Consider the following 21,246-nt stretch of genomic DNA (forward strand, 5'->3'; position numbering starts at 1 on the left):
AGAAGAAGAGTATTATTATTATTTCTGCTAAGGAGGCAGTTTTGAAGGCTCTTACCTTTGAGACTCGGTGTGTTTGTCAGGAGTGCAACACTCCACACCACACACACAAACGCATCCATAATTCACACTAAACAGATGGATTTATTGTCGCTGAATTTCTGATCTTCTCTGCGTTGTTACACTTCTTTGATCATCATCTCTATAAATATCCTTGTGTGTGTATGGCTTTATCACCTCTGGCGCGAGCCAGGTGATGTGAGATCAGTAATACCACTGCGCGCGCTCAGATGTCAGACCACACACCCACGTGTGTGTGTCGGAATGAAGGTGTGTGTGTGTGTGTGTGTGTGAGTGTGAGAGAGAGAGAGAGAGAGAGAGAGAGAGAGAGAGAGAGAGAGAGAGAGCCAGGGTGAGTCCGACATCGCCTTATAGGCTCACACACTACACACTAGGCGTATTATCCCTCTGTCTTACTCAGTAAGCCATTCCCTTCACTGGAACTAAGAAACCCGAACCTGTTCCAGCATGATAATGTGTACAAGGAGAGCTCCATGAAAACATGGTTTCCCAAGGCTGGTGTTGAAGAACTTGAGTGAACCCTGACCTCAACCCCACTGAACACCTTTGTGTTGGATGAACCGGAACTGGAGCCTCCTCAATATCCCAACATCAGTACCTGACCTCGCTAATGCTCTTGTGGCCGAATGAACACAAATCCCCAACAGCCACGCTCCAAAATCTATTGGAAAGCCTTCCTGGGAGAGTGGAGCTTATTAGATGATCAAAGGGGACTACATCTGGAATAGGATGCTCAACAAGCCCATATGAATGTGATGGTCAGGGGTACGCATAATTTTGGCAATACAGTGTATGATTTCAAACACACTTATCTTCTTTGAGTACAATATTGTCCACTCCATCTCTACCTAAACAGAGCGATGCAGCAGCGCTTTACTCTTTCAATCTGTCCAGATCTCTCGCCTCAACATCTCTAAACTCTGCTTAAACGGATTAGCTTCAAAGACGTGAACTTTCTTGAGAATACCGTCATCAACGCCAGTGCTAACTACGGTACACCTCTTCCTTAACTCGTTTCTCGTTAACACGAGCACTGAAAAATGGTGCTCAAAAGAAGCTCTTGTTCTTTTGTTATTGAGGCTCTAACAGCGAAACCACAACATTATCACTTGTGTTTGAGATCGCTGACAGTTTTCGTCCCATTAAACTCCACTGTAACTGCACTAGCAGCAACATCCCCCGTGACATCGAGGTGACGCACAACCACTACCTTCTCATGGGAATAACGAAAATACAGCGCTAACTAACGCATTAACACCAGAATTATTTCTGTGTTATGTTTCATACTGCGTACGCAGCATTGTAATGCAGTGACTTTTCGGGTTTTCCGTCTTGAGCTAGCAAAATAGCTAATTTTTATTATGCATTCAGACTCTTCACTGAATCTCTTGTTGAAGTGGGTGGGAACTGGTGCTCACTCGGTGTAGGGAGTAATGCACTAGGCACGATTTGGGACACACCCCAATAGCTAGAACTATACTGAGATTAATCAGAAGGACTGGACACAGTCAGTGTGACCCTTTCTGCACACACTGTGCGTGTGTAAATCAGTTGAGGGACATACTATGAAAGCTGTTTCGGTGAAATATTGTTACAGGACATTTTTGTAACCGGGGATAATGTCCGCTTCCTCAGACTCCACCGAGTTTACTGCGGAGGCAGTAGAGAGGGTAGGAGATATCCATTATTCAGTTTAATTCAATTGAAGACAAATTATTATATAAGTATTACATATTGCTAGTGTCTAACCCTGACACATCTGATAAACCTGTATCGGCTTCTGTTATAAATAACTTCTCGTTTTACCTGAATAGCTAGTGTCAAAATTACCAATACAGCGCTTGTGTCCTAAATGTCACCGAAAAGTATCCGTAGTTCACTACGAAGTGCGCACAACGCCGTTCTCTATTATGACCTACGTAGTCTACTTGTGTAGCGGCGCCATTTTGAATGCAGCCGTACTCATATAATAATCGAGTGTCATTTAACGTAAATTAACGGTTAAGGTTAGCCGGTGGCTAACTTTTTTTCTTTTCTTTTCGAATTGAGTTAGCATGGTGCTAACTTTGTGAACGGCGTTCATCGTGGTTCAGTCTTTTATAATACGGTTTAAAAGTGTTTGAAACAGAAATGCTTTCTGAAAGCGTGAATTTCGAAGTCAGCCCAATGTTACACAAGGTTAAAATATAAACAAACAAACAAACAAACAAACAAATAAATGAGCATTGGGCTAGCCAAACAGAAGTAAAGCAGGAAGTACTCTTTATGAGAAAACTGGGACTTATTAAACTACTTTTGAAACTCAGATTTAACCTCTATTAATTATATAATAATAATAATAATAAATAATTTGAGTATTGTGCAAGTGAATTGTTCTGGGCTCAGCTGTTCAGTTTGACAATAATTCAATAAGTAAATACTAATATATATATATATATATATATATATATATATATATATATATATATATATATATATATATATATATAAAAGAGAGAGATAATGTGTATGGAGTAGTCTAAGAGTAAAATAATACATATATATTTACAAATTATTACAGTTGTACATGTAATGTGCAGTCTAATCTAGTGCATGCTATTTAGGGTATACAGCCGAGGTCAATATAGGAGACTTCGCGTGTAGAAAAGTAACTTGATATCTCAGTAAAGCACTGTGATACTAATAATAACTGCCAGCATCTGTTGTGTAGCTGGTGTTGGCACTCAGAGCTGGAGGTTTGCCACAATTGAAAGAAATGTTATTTCTTTTGTCATATAGTGCAGTTGAATTGTCATTCCTAATTCGGACAGATGGCGTGTGACCAATTGTTTTGTTGTTTCTCCCGCAGGCTCTTCAGCAGCTGTACTACGATCCGGACATGGTGCAGAAAAATGTGGCGCAAAAGTGGCTGGCGCAGGCCCAAGCGTCGCCGCAGGCGTGGCACTTCTGCTGGGCACTGCTGAGCCCGGACAAGGTTGGTACAAAAGTCAATCCAATTTCGATATTTAACTGAGCAGTCAAGAGTTGCTTAAGGACACCACAATGTATCTCTCTCTCAGTTGAAAAATCTTCATATATGCACTTGTGAACATTATTTTGACCTGAGCAGGTGCCCGAGATCCAGTTTTTTGGGGCAAGCACGCTACACAACAAGATTTCCAGCCACTGGCAGGAGCTCAGTTCCGAGCTTCGTGAGTCTCTTCGCTCTCAGATCCTCACCCACCTGTGCCACTTCGCCCTTGGCCCCAAGGTGGTGCTGACGCGCCTCTGCGTGGCCCTGGCGTCTCTGATCCTCCACACGCTCCTCGATTCCTGGCCCAGCGCCATGCCCGATCTCCTGAGGGCGTTCCAGGGCAGGGAGGGCGCAGCCGAGGCAGATGGCCGGTGCCCAGTCCTGTTAGAGGTGCTCACCGTGTTGCCCGAGGAGCTCCAGAGCAGGAAGTTCACACCAGGGACTCGCGCCAGGATTCAGGCCACCCTGGTGCAAGAGTGGACCTTGTTGTGTCCACTGCTGAGAGAGCTGCTGCGCTGTGAAGGCTCGGCGTGCAGCGTGAAAGAGCGAGCTCTGCGCTGTCTGCCGTCCTGGCTCGCACTTGGCGTTGACTTGGGTGAGAGTGAAGGAGTGTTGCAGGACAGCTTGGCGCTACTTAAAGTGCCTGAGCTTTTTGACACGGCTGTGGAGAGCATCGTTGGGTCACTCTCGGTGCCTGACTGGCAGAGGTGAGGGCCAAAGAGTCAAATTTTGAGAAGACAAATTTTCACTTCATGGACCCATAATTTTTTATTTTATTTAAAGGTTCAGTGTAATGGCAATCAATTGTATACGTGTACAAGTATATAAAAACCTATTATAGCTACATAAAATTCCATGTACTTCACATATAAATATTGTGTTTTTCTTTGTAACTGTGTGTTTGGCTCAAGTTCTTCCAAAGACTTCCCTCTTCTTGCTAGTTGAATTCAAAATATCTGATTTGCTTGTAGGTCTGTGGACAGCCTTTTGAATATGTTGCCCTGTGTTCTGGAGCTCCAGGAGCAGCTGAAGAGAGCTGTACAGGACAGAGACATGGAGACGTCTCACGGGATCTGCCGCGTCGTCGTCGCTCTCGGCGAAACTCACTGCAGGTTGCGTTAGGGTTAGGGTTAGGTCAGGTGGCAGACATTATGACACTATGACACTGTCTCTCTCTGTCTCTCTCCATGCCATTAGAACATTGCTGGAACAGATCGGACACTGGCAGGGTTTCCAGGCTCTGGTCGGTATGATTCTGTCCTGCACTGCGATTCCTGGCCACTACCCGGTGGACGAGACCTCCAGCTCACTCACACTTGCATTCTGGTACACGCTGCAGGTAGGGAAGGACATCAGCAGATTTTAGACTGCTTATAAACTCCATACATTCAAAGCTTTACATCTTCTGTTAGTCATTTAACAGAAGTCATTATTGTTAGTCAATACAATACCTTTTTAAATGTTTCCTTTACATTGTGTACTTAACGCTAACTGTTACACCTGTCAACATACCGTATATGAACACACACTACTGATCAAAAGTTTGTGGACACTTGACTGAGATGTTTCTCATGATCTTAAAAACCTTTTGATCTGAAGGTGTATGATTAAATGTTTTGAAATCCGTGTTTAAAAATATAATCGTGCTGAGGTATTCATTTCTTTCATTAGAAAAACATTTTATTTACAAAAAAAATAATTTTTTTTAAACGGACGACTCAGAGCGAAATATTCCGAAAAGCAACCAAGTGTCCAGTGTAGGTGGGAACTCCTTTAAGGAGTTGCTTTTTACTGTTTAAAAAGCATCTCAGGGAGATTCCTCAAGAAATCAGTCGAGAAAACGCCAAGAATACATTTCTGGAAATTCTAGGCAAAAAGAGTGTCTATTTTGAACATGCTGAAATACTGAATTATTTTGATTTTTTTTTTTTATCACAGCATAATTCCCATAGTAACATTTCTTTTATTCCAGAGTTTTGATGACTTTATTATTATTATAAACTGTGGGGGGAAATAAATAAATAAATTAGTGTGTCTAAACTTTTGATCGGTAGTGTCTATATCTCTGTAGTAGTTTATAGCGATCGCCGCAACTTTTCTTACAGGACGACATCATGTCACTGGAAACCGAGAAACAGACGTTTTACCTGCAGCTCTACAGACCTGTGTACTTCCAGCTGGTCGATGTTCTGCTGCACAAAGCGCGCTTTCCCAACCAGCACGACTACGCCTCATGGTCTTCTGACGACAAGGAGCAATTCAGAACGTACAGGTAACCAAAACGATCAAACAAACCGGAGGAAGTTTTGTTAAACGATGTAATCTTTTTTCTTTTTTTTTTTTTCCAGTTTCATTTTTATTGAACATTTCTGCTGTACATTTCTGCTGTACATTTCTGCCGAACTAAACATTTCTGCTGAACATTTCTGTTGAACTAAACATTTCTGCTGAACATTTCTGCTGGACATTTCTGCTGAACTAAACATTTCTGTTGAATATTTCTGTTGAACATTTCTGCTGGACATTTCTGCTGGACATTTCTGCTGAACTAAACATTTCTGCTGGACATTTCTGCTGGACATTTCTGCTGAACTAAACATTTCTGCTGGACATTTCTGCTGAACTAAACATTTCTGCTGAACACGTCTACCAAACATGTCTGCTGAACATCACCTTTTCTCTTCTCTCCTCCCCTCCCTTTCCCAAATATTCCACTGAGAAGGAAAAAAAAACAAATTGAGCAACACACAGCAGTAAACATTCACAGTTTTTTTTTTCTTTTTGTACTAACGAAGGAAAACAAAATTAAAAGTACCCACCCCCCCGGCTACCCAGTAACTATCGCTGGTTATATAGATATTGTCAGACCCAACAACAGGCACAAAAATTTAAGTGGGAAGTGTCTGTAACTCCATAAAGTATACGATAAAAGGATGCCATTTATAAAAAAAAACAAAAAAAAAACTTGTCCATACAACCCTTCATCGTATACCTTATTTTCTGGAGTTTTAGAAAAAACATCACGTCCTTTAGCCACTGGGAGATAGATGGGTATTTAGCAGACTTCCAATGCAACAGTAGGGAACGTCTTGCTATAAGGGATGTGAAAGCAATAACATCCTTTTGCATCGAGCTCAATGGAACTGAGTCATCAGGAATCCCAAATACAGCAATCAATGGGCAAGGTTTTAAATCTACCCTGAGAATAGTGGACATGATGGTAAAAAAAAACAGACCAAAAACCATGGAGATCAGGGCAGAAGAAAAACATATGGCCAAGATGGCAGGGAGAGCCATGGCATTTATCACACTTATCCTAAACGTCCGGATACATCACAGAAAGTCTCGACTTGGACAGATGGACTCTGTTTAAAACTTTGAACTGTATAAGTCCAAGCCGAGCACAAGAAGTGGTAGACTATACCCTCCCTATAGCGTGTTCCCGACACTCCTCACTTATCTGCACTCCTAACTCCGTTTCCCACACATTCCTAATATTGTTACTCGACTCACTACCTAGCGCCAGAATAAAATCATAAATCCTAGAAATCATTCCTCTCTGATGTGGATTGTTTGAAAACAAGCTTTCCCAAGCCTGTTCAGGAGGCGCAGAGGGGAAATCAGGAAAACATCTAGAAACGAAATTCCGAATTTGAAAATACCGAAAAAAATGCGTCACAGGGAGGTCATAAGTGGATGCCAGATTGGCAAAGCTATCAAACACACCATCGGCATACAAATCTCTAACTTGTTTAATACCCTTGTCATACCATACCGAAAATGTGGAGTCCAAACATGATAGAGGAAATGGATGGTTGTTGACTAAAGGACCCAAAGAGGATGCACCTACAAATTTAAAGCGCCATCTAAATTGATACCAAGTCATAAGTGTGTTGAGGACAACTAGATTATCAGTATATAGGGAGAGTTTTGTAGGTGAAGACTAGTAAAGCAAAGCAGGTAAAGAGGATTCCCTACAAGAAGATAGTTCCAATTTAGACCAAGAAGATCAAGGAGATTTAACCCAGTAGCAAAGTTTATGAATGTGCACAGCCCAGTAATAGAATTGAAAATTGGGTAATGCAAGTCTTCCACTAAGTCTACATTTCTGCAATAAAGATTTACTAACCCTTGGTGGCTTCCCTCCCCAAATAAATGTACTAATTATCTTATCCAATGAATCGAAGAATGATTTTGGCAGAGAAAGAGGCACTTGCTGGAACAAAAAAAGAAACTTCAGTAATATATTCATTTTGACAACATTGATCCTGCCAATTAGAGAAAGCGGTAAGTTACCCCAACTCTGAATGTTAGATTTAACCTTTGAGATAAGGGGAGTGAAGTTAGCTGATAAAAGATTAGATAAAGAACGTGTCACGTTGATACCTAGGTATTTAAAACCTGACTGACTAAAACGATCTAATCTAATATGTAGAGTTGTGTCACCAACATCTACAGTTAAGCATGTTCGAACAACTAGTATTGTTTAGAAAAGGTGTAAACGCTTAAAGGTGTGTTGGAGTAGCAGCAAATGGTATTTGCCGTGTTGCAGAGTCGATATCTCGGACACTCTGATGTGCTTGTATGAGCTGCTGGGCCCTGAGCTGTTGCGAAAACTGTATGACAAACTCGGTGTGCTGCTGACCGACGCAACACGCTCGCACTCCTACTCGTGGCAGGTCAGCATCTCGATGATAAACGTTTAATATCTGTAGAAATTGATACCATGATTTATATATTGTCGTATATATCATATATCTAGTGATCAGTTCCTTGTTCTATCTGTCTTTACCAACTTTATTCTCTATATGGAGGATATAGAGGCGCTGCTGTTTGGTTTCCAGTCCATAGCCGACACGGTGGACGTCGGTTACTCGGACGTGATTCCTGGTCTGATCGGCCTCATCCCGCTCATCTCGGTGACCAGCGTTCAGCTCGCAGAGACCGTCATGCTCACGCTAGGTACAGTACAGCAGACACGCGAACCAGGATGTGTGAAAATATCCGCGTTAGGCATGTGTCGAAAAATGTCTTATCGTATCATATCCTTACAGTTTCGTATGTATTTTGTACACACATTACAGTATACGCAGAGCTTTCATCTGTGTTTGTTAGGCTCACTGGCTGAATGGTTGGCCGATCACCCAGTCATGGTGCCGTCCGTCCTGTGCATCGTCCTGCCAGCCCTGTCAGACGCTGACCTCTCCGTACCAGCCGTCTCAGCGCTGAAGAGAATCTGCCGCGAGTGCAAGCATCACCTTTACCCGCATGCCAACGACATCCTGGCATCCTCACAGGTACACGAAAAAAAAAATCCTTCACTGTCTTTCTTCCCTACGAGTAGAACCCCCTTTAAGACATTGAGAACTATACATCCGTTGAGAGCCACCGCTTTTATTTTTTTAATTGTTTTCTAATAACATAAAGATTAAAGAAGAGGCGAACAAGAATGAAAGGAATCTCAAAAAAAAGTAATAAAGCAAAATGAATAATGAGTGAAAGACACTGAAACGCTTGGTACCAGGTGACGTATGATGAAAACTTTTTTTTTTGGAATTACAGTTCTGAAAACGTGTTTGTTTTTTTCTTCTTTTTTTTTTCCCCAGGATGCACTCGTTAAGAAAATCCACAAGGTCAGAATTCCTCTCACCCACACAAGATCACACCCAGTGCTCTTTACATCCATGTTAGGGATTGATCATTGAGCATTATTGAAAAAAATAATAATAATTTCCCCCCTTACAGAGCCCTCAAAGCACGTGGCTCATGCAGGCTCTGGGATTTTTACTCTCAGCCATGCCGGACGAGGAGATCCCGGAAAAACTGCTCTCGCTGCTCTCGCCTCATATCCGGGAACTGGAGAGGCTGGCCGATCATGCGGTACGGACCAAACCGACAAAAATCACGTAAAACTCAGCGGAGAATCCAGCTTGGTCCTGTAACAGTAAAATTATTACTTACGAAAGGCATCTGATTCTAGATAACGTGTTCTAATGAGAAAATCTTCTGCATGTTAGCTGCCTGAATCATTTCGTTTCATTTATGGGAAAATAATCAACTTTTGAGGTAGGAGGAGTAACTGCTTATTTTTCTATAACAACTCGGCTTTATTCCTTACAAATCACTGTTGTACGGCACGTTGTTTTAAATGTCTCGACATTAACTCGAGTGATTATCTTAGGGGTCACTCGTAATTAACGCTTGTTGTGTTTTCTTGTCCTGTGCTATAATCTCACAGCTCAGCCCTGCCACTAAATGCTCCACACTTCAGGTTCTGGGCCTGATCTCCAGCATGTTCTCCACTCTTGACTTGAGCGCGCACGGCGAAGGACCAGACGGGGTTAAAGGTCGCAGATTTGCTGCTCACAGCAATCCGGTAAAAGAAGCCTGGGAATGTTATAAAGCATAATTATAAAGTTTATTGATATCTGATTAGCGGTTAGGAAACGAATCATTCTGGATTTTTTTTTTTCAGGTAGTAGTCGTGCTACAGCAAGTGTTTCCTCTCATCCAGACACTCCTGAGCAAGTGGCTGAATGACACCGAAGTGGTGGAGGTGAGTCGAGTGTGAACGACCGTACCTGCCTATAGTTTTTTGTAAAAGAAAAAAGTATCCCGAAACTGTAAGCATAATCTGTATTCGTTCTTCCATCTCTTTCTCGTTTTGCTTCTTCCACAGGCCTCGTGTGCCGTTTTCGAGAAATCGCTGAAGACTCTCGGCGGCGATTTCGCTCCTCTCGTACCTCAGCTTTGTGAGCTGATTAGTCAGCTGTTCAGCGCCTTTCCGCAAGCCTCTGCTTTGGATCTCGTACGACAGGTGGAACAATGTAGGGAGGAACGCACATTTCAGCAGCTCCGGCTGTGCTTTTCTCGAACGCGTCACACTAACCACACTTTCTCTTCGCTGTTTCGTAGTTGCTTCAGATATTTGACTGCGACAAGGAACACGTCTCGTCGATTGCTGCGGTTCTGGAACTTGTCACGAACGTCACCGTGTCTGTTTTTCAGCATGGTAAGGGATCCTCTTCATCGTGGTCGTGCGCCAACATTAACGAAAAGTGCTGTTCCTCTTATTATTTCCCCTTTTATTTCTATCGTTTTTTTTTTGCCATCTTCGGGGCTGATTCTAATACAACCCAATTCCAAAAAAGTTGGAACACTGTATAAAATGTAAATAAATGTCAATAAAACAATGCAATAAACCCATATGTTATTCACAATAAAACATAGAAAAATATTTTTAAATTGCTGAACGGTATATGCAGGTTTAAAGCAACATATGTTTCCATCCAGATTCCATCCCATCTTTACTTCTGAAAGACTCTACCGCTCTAAGATATTCTTTAAAAAAAATTTTTTATACCCAATCATCTTACTGACCTGTTGCCAATGAACCTAATTAGTTGCAAAATGTTCCTCCAGCTGTTTCTTTTTAGTTAACACTTACTTTTCCAGCCTTTTGTTGCCCCCGTCCCAACTTTTTTGAGACGTGTTGTGGCCATCGAATTCAAAATTACCTTATTTTTTTTTCTTAAAATGGTACATTTCCTCAATTTAAACATTTGATATGTTTTCTATGTTCTATTGTGCATAACATATGGGTTTATCAGATTTGCAAATCATCGCATTCTGTTTTTATTGACATTTTACACAGCATCCCAACATTTTTGGAATTGGGGTTGTATAAAATCATCTCATGCGAAGCATGCCGAGCGTCAATACTCGCTACTACAGTCATCACTGTGTGATGTTGCAGGTGCAAGAGACCATCCTGACGTGGTCGAGTCGTTTATGAAGCTTCATGCACAGGTTGGTGATTTTTTTTCCCTCTCTTTACTCTGGTCTTTGCTTCACGTTTGCATTAAAAAAAAACAAAAAAAAAAAACAAAACCTTTGCCACTGACATATGATGTACAACGATGTTTGATGTAGTTCTTTTTCAAATGTTTCCTGCTGGTTTTACAGGTTTTGAAAAGGAAAGCAGATCTGTATTGCTCCGAGGGTCTTGATATCAGAGCTGTCTTCTACTGTGGTGAGAGCCTCAAGTGGCGCGTTTATACCCAAACACCCAATGTTTCAGATAAACGAAATCCCTCACAGCTCACAGGGGAGTTGTTTGTTTTGTTTATTTCCTTTCCCCTGCTTCCTCCTGCAGGGATTTTAGCTCTCAGATTTCCCGAGACGCCCACTCTGAAGTCCACATGTGTGCTGTTTGTAAGTTGTGCTGCCTTTTTTTTTCCCTCGATTGCACCGAAACACCGATCTGTTCCCGGGAGAAGCCCGTTGCCTCAATCTGGTACCTGTTATCATCTCCTATGATTTTTTTTTTTAATCATATCAAATTGCGTTCAGACAGAGCTGATGTCTCGCTGCGAGGACGTCCCTGACGTCCAAGGCGTGCTGCAGGAGGAAGGCCTGCTGCTTCTTCAGACCCTGCTGGAGGTCAGGCACGTCGCTCGCTTTAACACATAAAGAATAAAACACTTTGGTGAGTGCCGTTCCAGGAAAATAATCAGTGATAACCTGGAGTTACTGTTACCACCAATAAACTGAGCACACCCTGAAGTGTTTTATTCCTCATGTACAGCAGCGAATTACTGAGGAGTACAATTATTTATTTATTTATTTATTTATTAACAAATGTGTAACACATGTTCACCTTTTAAGTGTTCATAGCTATATTTAGTTATGTTTTAGTGTTGCAGAACATCTGAAAACAGGTTAATTCCTGTTCTCACTTACATTATAGTAGTAGTGTGAGTGTTTGTGTTTGTGTGTGTGTGTGTGTGTGTGTGTGTGTGTGTGTGTGTGTGTGTGTGTGTGTGCGCGCGCACGTAGGCTATCGGTATCCAGGCTCCCCGGGGCCTGCAGGAGCACCTGGCCGAGGTTCTGTTCTCCATCAGTCTCCACTGTCCCAGCTTGCTGGCGACTCGGTTGAGAGACGCCCTGCAGCCTGACGTCTTCACCTTCTTCCCCTTACTCACTCCGGAGAGCAAAGAGTGTTTCTGCCAGCAGATTCTCAGGTGAAATAGGCAACAGCTCACATACTCTGGCCTCGTTTTATATCTGGGATTTGAACTAATGACCTTTCAGTCACTATTACAGAACCTTAACAACTCAACTAAAGGATGAAGAAGCTTTAGCGATGACACTGGCCCTTGTCGGTGATAGAAGAAGGTTTCGAGTTCACATCCCACTTAACAGCTAAGATTCATGGTCAGGTTGGATTGAAAGTCTTTTCAGATGTACAAAAGTTTGTGCACCCCAGTACAAGGTAGAAATAGTGTCTCTCAGGGGGTGGGGATAGCTGCCACTGTCAAGTCCTTGGTGTGAGATACTCAATCCCCAAAAAAACCTTTGGATTAAAAAAAAAAAGTGCCATGCAAATGAGGATGACAAAGAAATGAAATTTATAGCAACAAGAAATATGGCATTTAGGGACTGGTATCAAAGCTCACAGCTGTTTTTCCTCCTCCTCCTCAGGGAACAAGTGAGTAAGCGGAAGATGAGGGACATCGTGAAGGAGTTTTCCCTGTCGTGTCGGGGTCTACAGGGAACGGAGGACACCGCGGATTACTGAACATCCACGTATTTAAGGACACTTCACGTTCAAACGTGAAGAGATCACGGTTGAGGAAAAAAAAACAACGCACAGAGGTCTCTGTGTTTGCCTTTTTTCCAGACTTTTAAAATCACAAGGTCGTGGTTTTCGGACTATTTTCATATTATACTGTATAGGGTTTTTTAAAAATAATTTGTGTTCAATCTAAGCAAGAACTGTGCACTACTTTATCATCAGCTGCCTTCACAAAGTCATCGACATGGTCCCAGGTTCTTCTCCCTGGTGTCCATGATTACAGAGTTTGCACTCAGGTGTTACACTTTGTTACTATTTTATATCGGAATTCTCCATTCCGATGGGTCAGAAGGTGTTGCTTCAGTGTTTATATTTAAAGCGCTCGTTCTAATTCATCTCAACGCTGAATAATGGGGGGGGGGGCAAAACAAACAAACAAAGTTTTCATAAACCACTAACAGAGATCCTGCAGTAGTGTGTTTATTTCTGTACGGTTCTATCTGTAGCATAATGGGCCGGCGGCCAATACGACAGCCGTGTAGATAAACCGTTTTCTCTCTGCTTTACATTACACAATGTCCTTTTGCACTTTCACTTTCACGTGATACAAGTAATAAGAAAGTCATCGGGACGATAACAAAACAAGACTCGTTCGTCCGTGGGTGGTGGTGTGGGGGGTTTGGGGGGGTGTGGTTTAACAAAGATAAGACACTGGAAGGAGTGTGGAGAGGAGGAAGAGACATCGGATTTCCGTCTGAAAAGTTGCAGGTCCTCCTCCAGCCTCGGACGCTACCGTATCCTGGTGAACAGATTCAGCACCGACTTGGATTCCTAAAACAGCAGGACAAGAAAGTCAGTCATTTGAGTGTTACCCATAATGCAGTGCAGTGTGAGAAACGTGAGGAAATCGGTTGTGCGAACGTGGAAAACGTAGGTGCGTGTAAATTGTAAAGGCATTCTGAAAGTATTTTTAAGCAGAGGCATCTAGATTTTGTATTGATGGCAATATATAGTTTGTCTACTTTGTGTGGATATATGTGTGTGTGTGTGTGTGTGTGTCTAACCTTGGTGCAGCGTGTTTTGCTGAAGACGTTCCAGAACCTGAGCGTCTCGTCTCCTGCACCTGTCACTATAGCCTCGCCGTCTGGAGACACAGCCTGGTGAAGACACACACACACACACACACACACACACAGTTAGAATTCTGTAAAGGAATTTAATTCAATCAAGTGATCAAACACAGTTCCCGCTCACCAAGTAGAGCACACGGTACGAGTGTCCGGTCAGTTTGGCCACCTGCGTGAGTGACGGATATTTCCACACCAGGATCTGGTTTTGCGAGTAGCCGTGCGTGCTGACCTGAAAGACACCGGCAGGGTGTGTGTAAGTCCTCTCGCTATGTCCTAAACCACTCGCTACTCTCTACGTGTGCGTGTTCTCTCACCAGTTCATTGGCGTGTTTGGACCAGGCCAGGTTGCAGACCTGTGAGCCGGTGTCTGTGCTCTGTAGCGCCTGTCCGGTGAGTGTGTTCCAGAAGCGCAGGCAGCGGTCGGCTGTGCCTCCTCCGGACGCCAGCAGGCCGTGCTGATGGGGCGACCAGGCGATGGCCTTCACCGCTGCTAAATGCTCACTGTACTGCTGCACGGGCACCAGGCTCGAGCTGTTCCACACCAGCAGCTACACAAAGCAATCTGTTAGAACGTCATCAGTATGACTTATCCTCCTCCTCGTTTGCACCGCGTCCTCACCTTGTTGTCGTTGCCTCCAGAGGCGAGATGCTGGTGGTCAGGGGACCACTTGAGGCCGCAGACTTCCTGTCTGTGGCCCTGCAGTCTCCTCTCGGCAGCAGGCGGCGTGCGGACGTCCCTCTGCAGGATCACCCTGTCCCTGCTGCCTGACGACAGCTGCTCGCCATTCCACGCTAACGCTCCTGAGATGCAAACCTGTTATTACGTTACGTTCCAAATTGATAGATAAAATTTGCACGGATACTTTCTTTTTTTAAGCCTAACCCTAACTCATCCGATCAAAGGGAAGCGTTAATACGAACCGACACGAGCCGAATGTCCTTCCAGGCTGGTTAACTTCCTCCCTCCGGCTGCGTCCCATATCTGCACAAAGCCTTTGTGGGTTCCTACAGCAACCAAGCTTCCCTATGATGCAACATAAGCAGTAACGGTTGTAAAAGATGACACAGCTACATCATATTTTAGGATGTTTGGATTATAACATGCTAAATGCTACTTCTTTCCAAGTTATATTCTTATAAAGATTCATTAAGTAGTAATGTTTAATGCCAAAACATTTGGAGTCATAAGGAGACTCCCCCTAATAAAAAAAAATAAAGAACTCTGAACTCACCCTCTCGTTCCAGCAGACTGAAGTCACAGAGTCTCCATCTACTGACAAATCACATAACCTTGTCACCTGTGAACAAAAACTACAAGTAATAACCACTACGCTGATGAATCAGCAGACCAAAAATTATTTGCTACAACGTTCCTTTACGCACCTGACTGGTACAAGCACTCCACAAGTACACACAAGCACCAAGACCGACACTGAGCAGGTTTCCAGCTGACCAGTCTACCTGTTAACACCACAGAAGGCGTTAGAGTTATAGGTGGAAACGCTGTTTGGGAATATTCGGTATTGCAGATGTCACATAAAACGGCTGTGAGGGTGTGGCCTCTGAAACTGTCCGTCTTAGTGACTGAGGTGTGGTCTCTATACCTGTCAGGCCCAGTAAAGGAGGCATGACCTTTATGTTTATAAGTCTAATTGAAGGAGGTGTGGCTTCTAAACCTGTCAGTCTCTATTCAGAAAAGGAGGGGTTGTCTTTATGTTTGCTGGTCCCAGTGAAAGAGATGTGGCTTCTAAATCTCAGTGAAGGCTATGTGGCTTCTAAATCTGTCTGTCTCAGTGAAGTAGGCGTGGCCTCTAAACCTGTCAGTCTCAGTGGAGTAGGCGTGGTCTCTATACCTGTCACGATGATCCTGTTTTTTTTTCTCTTAAAACTGTTTGTGTAATTCTGAATCACACTGCAAGTGTATTGCAGTGTACTGCCTGTTTTAAATAAACTTTTCAGTGACTGTTTAAGTTATTGTATTATTCTACTTCCTTAAAAATAAGAATTGTAACAGAATATAATCGTTAATAATATAAAATACATGTGTGTACCAGGTTAAGGTAGAAGTCATCCTGCAACTCTGGTGCATCCAGAACTTTGAAGGGGATTTTGGAGATCTTTCGTGCCGGCTTTCGTGGTGACCGCAACAGCTTGTGACTAAAGAGACACACACACACTCAACACTGAGCCCCATATGGACATGTAAAGCAAATATGTGAGAGGAAATGAGGAACATGCCTCTGGCTACCTTTTGTTGCTGAGGGGTGAGAGGGAATACGGAGAGATTTCATTGCCACTGTCAAAAGGCACTCTCTTTGTGTGAATTGTGTACTAGAAGAGATGCAAAAAAAAAGGAAATCATGCTACCTTTGCCTACAGCATGAGCAGAGTGATAAATGCATGTTTGCTCTGGGAGAGACTCACCCTGAAGAGGCTGTGTATGTCCTGGGAGAGGATGGCGTGCCGTCGGTCGTCTGTGTGAGGGTCAGGTACGGTCTCGATGCCCGCTCCCAGGAGCTCGTTCCGCAGCAGAGCAGCATAAGCCACTGCGTCTGTATAGATATACGGATTATAGACCGCGATACCTGCATATAATGCACATCTATACTCGTTTTAACAAATGCTTAATTGCGCTACAGGTTTTACCGAGCAACAGATCACATTCGAAGCACAGGAAAGGTCCAAAGGAGGACGTATACCGAAACACAAAAAGACAAACTACCCTTTCCAGAGTCTGCACTGGCGTCCTTCGAGCGCTGATTCTGGTTAGGAGACCAACAGTTTTCCTGCAAAATCAATAAATAACTAAGCGAGGTGCCATTTTGAGGGGAAAATGAAGGCTCAAATAATGAACGTGACTTGCATTGGCGTAATGGAAGTTGATGCTCCAGTTGCTTCCTGCGCGTGTGGGGATGAATCTGTCACCTGAATTAACACTGACTGGACTGCATGCGGCAAAGCCGGACTGCAAGGGGAAAGAAATATGTGTGTGTGTGTATATGTGTATATATGTATATATATATATATATATATATATATATATATTTATATATGTGTGTGTGTGTGTGTATATATATATATATATATATATATATATACACATACACACACACACACACACACACATACATATAAAAAAAAATCATCTGCAGAGACATGATTTCCTTCATAGTATGAAGCTGACTCAAGAAAATTATACTCCTTACCTTGGACATGTGACCATCAGGCAGGTTCTGATGGTTGATCTGCCTGAGTAGGCGTCTCTCATAGTCCTGGTCCATTTCCGCTCCGTCTCTGCCTCAGTCTGTACATGCAGCCCCGCCCACGTCATCCATCCCTGGACAAAAAAAAAAACAACAAAAATCTTATCACAATATTTCAAAAATAGACGTTTCCACAGCATGCATCACAATTGCAGTTTTGTGTATTCTTCTGAACCTATGTGAACTGTATGTCTTCATCCAACACCACAGGTGTTCATTTAACCCCGCAGGCATTTATTCAACACTGTAGGTGTTCGTCCGACTCTAAAGATGCCCAGTGGTTCTAAACGTGTTCGTCTGTCTCTAAAGGCTTTTCATCCGATACTGCTGCCATTAATCAGCGTCTAAAAGGTTCTTGTACAACTCGAGAAATGTGTTCGTCTTAACCTGCAGGTGTTGATCTGCCCCTAAAATTGTTCAGCTGTCTCTGATGGTGTTCATCCAATTCCAAAAGATGTCATCTGACTCTAAATGAGTTCGTCCAACAAGGCAGATGTTCATTCACTCTAAAAGCTTCACATCTAGCACTGAAGGTGTTTATCCAACTCTAAATATGTTCATCTGGCACTGCAGGTGTTTATCCGACTCTAATGGTGTTCATCTGGCACTGCAGGTGTTTATCCGACTCTAAAGGTGTTCATCTGAGTCTAAACGTGCTGATATGACTCCAGTCTCTAAAGGTGTTTGTCCAACTATAAAGGTGTCGACCTGCAGGTGTTCACCTTTCTCAAAAGTAGTTAATCTGTCTCCAGTTGTATTCATCCAGCTCTAAAAGCTGCTCAATCTCTTCTAAGGGGGTTCAGTTTTCTCTCAACTCTGTACATGTTCAACCCTGTTTGTTTACATTCCACAGTGCAGGTGTTTATCCAGCACTATGGATGCTCACATACCAAACAGAGAAAACACATACCAAAGTCTTTAGCACTTTAGTATTAAGTCGTCGTTCTGTAAAAACCAGTGCTATATTCTAGCTGCACATGGAGTGCACACAGTTGCCATGGGAGCTCCCTGACATTCATAAACACGACTAGCATTAGCAACTAACAAACAGTTTGCTTGGGGGAAAAAAAACACCTGAATGCAGCAAAATTGCTCTCCATAACACCTCCAATTAACTGTTTGATCAGTGTTAGGTGTAAAACAAAAGCTGACATTATCGTGACTCGATCAGCTAGCGTCCTACTCCAGCTAGCTAGGTGTAGACAACCTTACCTGTTTTGCTGCTCATGAAACGCAGTTATGGGGCAGTTTCAGTATCCGACCTCTCATTTTTCAAGATGTATATGCTGACCAAAGTTCAGGAAACACGAGTTTTCTGTCTTATTGAGCTGTGGATAGATTCGCAGTTAGTTTCCTGAGAAGACCGAGTGAAGCTGAATGTTTACGTTTCTGTCAAGATGGCGGAACAATCAGCTGCGACGCTTTATTTTTTTACACACCTGTATTCCAAAAGACACGCCTCCCGCGCCCGGTAAAAACGGCAGTTTTATCGGAATGCGGGTGGGGAAAGAAGCTAGGTGCCCTACGAGAATTTAACAGAACGTGCCTGTAGGGGGCGCTCTAATACTAATATTAATAACAATTATTCTTTAAAGAGAAATATTTAAAACAAATACTTTTTATCCTACATTTTGAGTAATTCATTCTGATATATTTAACTGTGTTTATTTTATGTATTTAAATGTTCATGGTTTTCGTAGTAAAATTTCCAATGTAGGCCTCCATCATCATCATCATTCCTGTTTCTACTGATTCAAACAATAATTCATAACAAAATATATAAATACAGTAGAAAATATGCACAGCAGTAGATATCTCACATATGACACAAATTATTTCACTTTTTTATTTATTTCAGGAATAACATCAATCAGAAAAGATGAAATAAGGTTACTTTAGTTCTTAAATAAATCAAACAAACTGAATCTATAATAACCGACAGTAGTAATCGTAGCGTATTCTTTTCATGGTCGAAAAAATTATCTGCTTTCTTTAAAACAATGCATAGAGAAAATATTGTAGATATTTGTAGCGTATTTTTGTAGCATGTTTCAGTAGCGATATTCAGGTTGGCTTTGAACAGTTAAGATGTAATAAAGCTACAATAATACTCTACAATAATATTTCTGAAGGTCACAATCTGAAGGTTCCAATGTTGGTATTTCAAAAAGCGTAAACTATATATTTATTTGTTCATCCATTTTTCAGTAGCTACACAGGCGTTACATCGACTTATCAGACATTTTCAATCAGAATAAACAAATTAATTACTTTATTGTCATGACACTGTTGGGTTTCTGTGTGTAGAGTATCATGACTGTGCATTTAGCTGCTGGTAACAGGGTGATGGGAAAGGGGAGGGGCGTCAGCCTGCTGCTGGTCAAACAATTCACACCTCTCCACAATAACATTGGTCTAACGTAGTTTAATGGGACAGCAAAACTAATGAATTTTTTATTGTAAAAAAAAATAAAAGAAAGAAATACGTATGAAAAACTGCAAATTTGTAAAGCTCTAATTGTTTTCATTCATATGAGACATTAACCACTTCTGTGGTTAAAAGACTTCGGTAAAACGAGTTAAGCTGCCATATAGGTTGTAAAAACGCAAAATCTGAAGTGACGCGTTGTCTAGCTATTAATTGCTTGAGGTTTAATCAGCCATTTGGGATTGTGACTAATCAGTTTCATGTCTCTGTGTGTGAGAAACGCATGGATGAGTCCAGGCCTGTCTGTGCTGAGATGCAAGAGAGAGCTGGGAGAACCACAAGGAGGCCAGAGTGGGTTTTAAACAGAAGCAGCACAGCAGGTGAAAATGGTGGCCTGGAAGGAATAGATAATGATGATGCGTGTTAGGATCGCTGTTCCATCACAGCATCTCAGTTATACCTACTACATCCTAATGACAAACCTGTAAACTGTTCTTCACTGATGCCAATTAAACAATCAATAAGAAAGCGAACTGTAATCTGATTAGGCAGGATTTCAAATGTATCCCTCTCTGATTACAAGAAGGCATTTTAGTAACTAGATTACATGTAGTCCATAAACACACACACACACACACACACACACACACACACACACACACACATACAGCCAGTTCAGTGCTGCTGTGCAAGTAGGATAAGTCTTAAAATCGTACATCTGTCAGATAAGTAGGACAAGTCTTCAGTCATACATCTGAAGCTGTATAGTGTAATCCCCTGAATGAGATTTTTCCCTTTGTCATCATTACATTAAATCTGACTTGGTCCCAGAAAGTACCAAAGTCCTGCGGGTGCTATTCTTGGTGTGTGGTGGTCATGTTATTTCTTATTGCCCAGATGAGGATGTGGTCAGGAGCTGAAAGTGAAAGCGTCTGCCTTGTGATTAGACATGAGGGTTGTGTTGATATTTCAATATGATGCAGAATACTAGTTGTATTGTGAAACATCTATGAAACAAGTTAGTCTGTTATGACTTGTTATAACAGCCATAATCATCACCAGCCTCTATAGAAACAGTAAGTATTAATATAAACCTGTGATTTGTAACTGAAATAATTGCTGTTTACTGTCAGAGCAAATTAATCAATACCTTCTGACTAATTAGAATACCCTTTCTGTTGTATAATAAATGATTATAGAGAGATGTAAAGGAACCCTTGGTAATTTGTATATGGTAACTTGTGCATAAGAAGGACAGTTGCTTTTTGTTCATATTATGCCTTCTTTTACCATTTCTTTCCACTCTAAACCCAATTTCAAGCAATCCAACTGAATGCTTTCTGTTTGTGATAAAGCCATTGAAACCCTGAAAACACCACACAGGCCTTGTCTCTAACATTATAGATTGCAATTTACTCACGAATAATTTGTGTGTTCCTGTGTTTGAAGCAGTTAACCCTTGAACTTGGTTTATTTGAATGAAAGCGGGCAGCTGTGTTTTAATATACACTCTTTGTTTCCAGACCCCTCTTATCAGTGCCCTCAATGTCGTGCCCATGGCAACAAGATGGACAGACAAAGCAATGCAAGACAGAGGATGAGAAAGGAGGGACGAAATGTGCAAATGACAGCTTCTCTTACTTCATGTGTGGTCAGGGAATCACTGAAATTCAGCGACAGTGCCCAAAATGTGGTCTAAACTCCTGTTGAGGTTACGCATGAGGTTACGCATAGACAGATGAAGGAATGCTCACTAA

At 42.1% G+C, this 21,246-nt stretch overlaps 3 protein-coding genes across 13 annotated transcripts in view; 1 reads left to right on the forward strand and 2 right to left on the reverse strand.

Annotated features, from left to right (window-relative positions):
* Nucleotides 1–339, reverse strand: part of si:ch73-344o19.1 (uncharacterized) — a 7,112-nt gene extending 6,773 nt beyond the window's left edge. For 3 of the 6 annotated variants that reach the window (XM_053681226.1, XM_053681224.1, XM_047156695.2), the window contains exon 1: nucleotides 56–338. In XM_053681226.1, the coding sequence (XP_053537201.1) occupies nucleotides 56–119 (64 nt within the window). In that variant the 5' untranslated portion in view covers nucleotides 120–338. Of the gene's footprint in view, nucleotides 1–55 lie in introns of all 6 variants that reach the window. The other 3 variants (XM_053681227.1, XM_053681225.1, XM_017471954.3) reach the window with 2 other exon arrangements.
* A 1,207-nt stretch (nucleotides 340–1,546) lies between these two features.
* On the forward strand, nucleotides 1,547–15,768 carry ipo13a (importin 13a). 5 transcript variants are annotated; one of them, XM_017472707.3, is made up of 22 exons: nucleotides 1,547–1,748; nucleotides 2,927–3,052; nucleotides 3,188–3,798; nucleotides 4,063–4,203; nucleotides 4,289–4,430; nucleotides 5,197–5,363; nucleotides 7,644–7,770; nucleotides 7,906–8,053; nucleotides 8,207–8,388; nucleotides 8,698–8,724; nucleotides 8,837–8,971; nucleotides 9,330–9,467; nucleotides 9,567–9,647; nucleotides 9,771–9,908; nucleotides 10,007–10,103; nucleotides 10,848–10,900; nucleotides 11,057–11,123; nucleotides 11,247–11,305; nucleotides 11,444–11,533; nucleotides 11,930–12,114; nucleotides 12,197–12,307; nucleotides 12,575–15,768. In XM_017472707.3, exons 1-21 carry the CDS (start codon nucleotides 1,698–1,700, stop codon nucleotides 12,297–12,299), a joined length of 2,868 nt encoding a protein of 955 aa, XP_017328196.1. In that variant the 5' UTR covers nucleotides 1,547–1,697; the 3' UTR covers nucleotides 12,300–12,307; nucleotides 12,575–15,768. The 5 variants fall into 5 exon arrangements, with proteins under 5 accessions (XP_017328196.1, XP_017328194.1, XP_047012652.1 ...); XM_017472705.3 differs by having other exon boundaries at nucleotides 12,197–12,268; XM_017472708.3 differs by lacking the exon at nucleotides 12,197–12,307 and having other exon boundaries at nucleotides 1,548–1,748.
* Nucleotides 13,163–18,482, reverse strand: fzr1b (fizzy/cell division cycle 20 related 1b). 2 transcript variants are annotated; one of them, XM_017472710.3, is made up of 15 exons: nucleotides 18,274–18,482; nucleotides 17,005–17,135; nucleotides 16,662–16,763; nucleotides 16,521–16,584; nucleotides 16,223–16,350; nucleotides 16,047–16,129; nucleotides 15,850–15,955; nucleotides 15,182–15,259; nucleotides 15,031–15,096; nucleotides 14,720–14,822; nucleotides 14,418–14,599; nucleotides 14,113–14,346; nucleotides 13,923–14,027; nucleotides 13,733–13,825; nucleotides 13,163–13,499 (listed from the first exon to the last, which is right to left on the reverse strand). In XM_017472710.3, exons 2-15 carry the CDS (start codon nucleotides 17,077–17,079, stop codon nucleotides 13,458–13,460), a joined length of 1,461 nt encoding a protein of 486 aa, XP_017328199.1. In that variant the 5' UTR covers nucleotides 17,080–17,135; nucleotides 18,274–18,482; the 3' UTR covers nucleotides 13,163–13,457. The 2 variants fall into 2 exon arrangements, with proteins under 2 accessions (XP_017328199.1, XP_053537462.1); XM_053681487.1 differs by having other exon boundaries at nucleotides 16,445–16,584.
* Nucleotides 18,483–21,246: the final 2,764 nt, after the last annotated feature.

This window comes from Ictalurus punctatus, chromosome 7 (genome assembly GCF_001660625.3).
Source record: "Ictalurus punctatus breed USDA103 chromosome 7, Coco_2.0, whole genome shotgun sequence".
Classification (NCBI taxonomy): Eukaryota; Metazoa; Chordata; class Actinopteri; order Siluriformes; family Ictaluridae; genus Ictalurus; species Ictalurus punctatus.

What these genes read in the sequence shown, in the direction of transcription:
- fzr1b (XM_053681487.1), bottom strand. Translation starts at nt 17,129, where the DNA reads ATGACGTGGGCGGGGCTGCATGTACAGACTGAGGCAGAGACGGAGCGG. An exon ending in CGTACCGTGTGCTCTACTTG is followed by an intron (nt 13,826 to 13,922) that starts GTGAGCGGGAAC and finishes TGTCTTCACCAG; the next exon opens with GCTGTGTCTCCAGACGGCGA. An exon ending in GCAAAACACGCTGCACCAAG is followed by an intron (nt 13,500 to 13,732) that starts GTTAGACACACA and finishes CTGCTGTTTTAG; the next exon opens with GAATCCAAGTCGGTGCTGAA.
- ipo13a (XM_017472705.3), top strand. Translation starts at nt 1,698, where the DNA reads ATGTCCGCTTCCTCAGACTCCACCGAGTTTACTGCGGAGGCAGTAGAG. An exon ending in TTATGAAGCTTCATGCACAG is followed by an intron (nt 10,901 to 11,056) that starts GTTGGTGATTTT and finishes CTGGTTTTACAG; the next exon opens with GTTTTGAAAAGGAAAGCAGA. An exon ending in AGTCCACATGTGTGCTGTTT is followed by an intron (nt 11,306 to 11,443) that starts GTAAGTTGTGCT and finishes AATTGCGTTCAG; the next exon opens with ACAGAGCTGATGTCTCGCTG.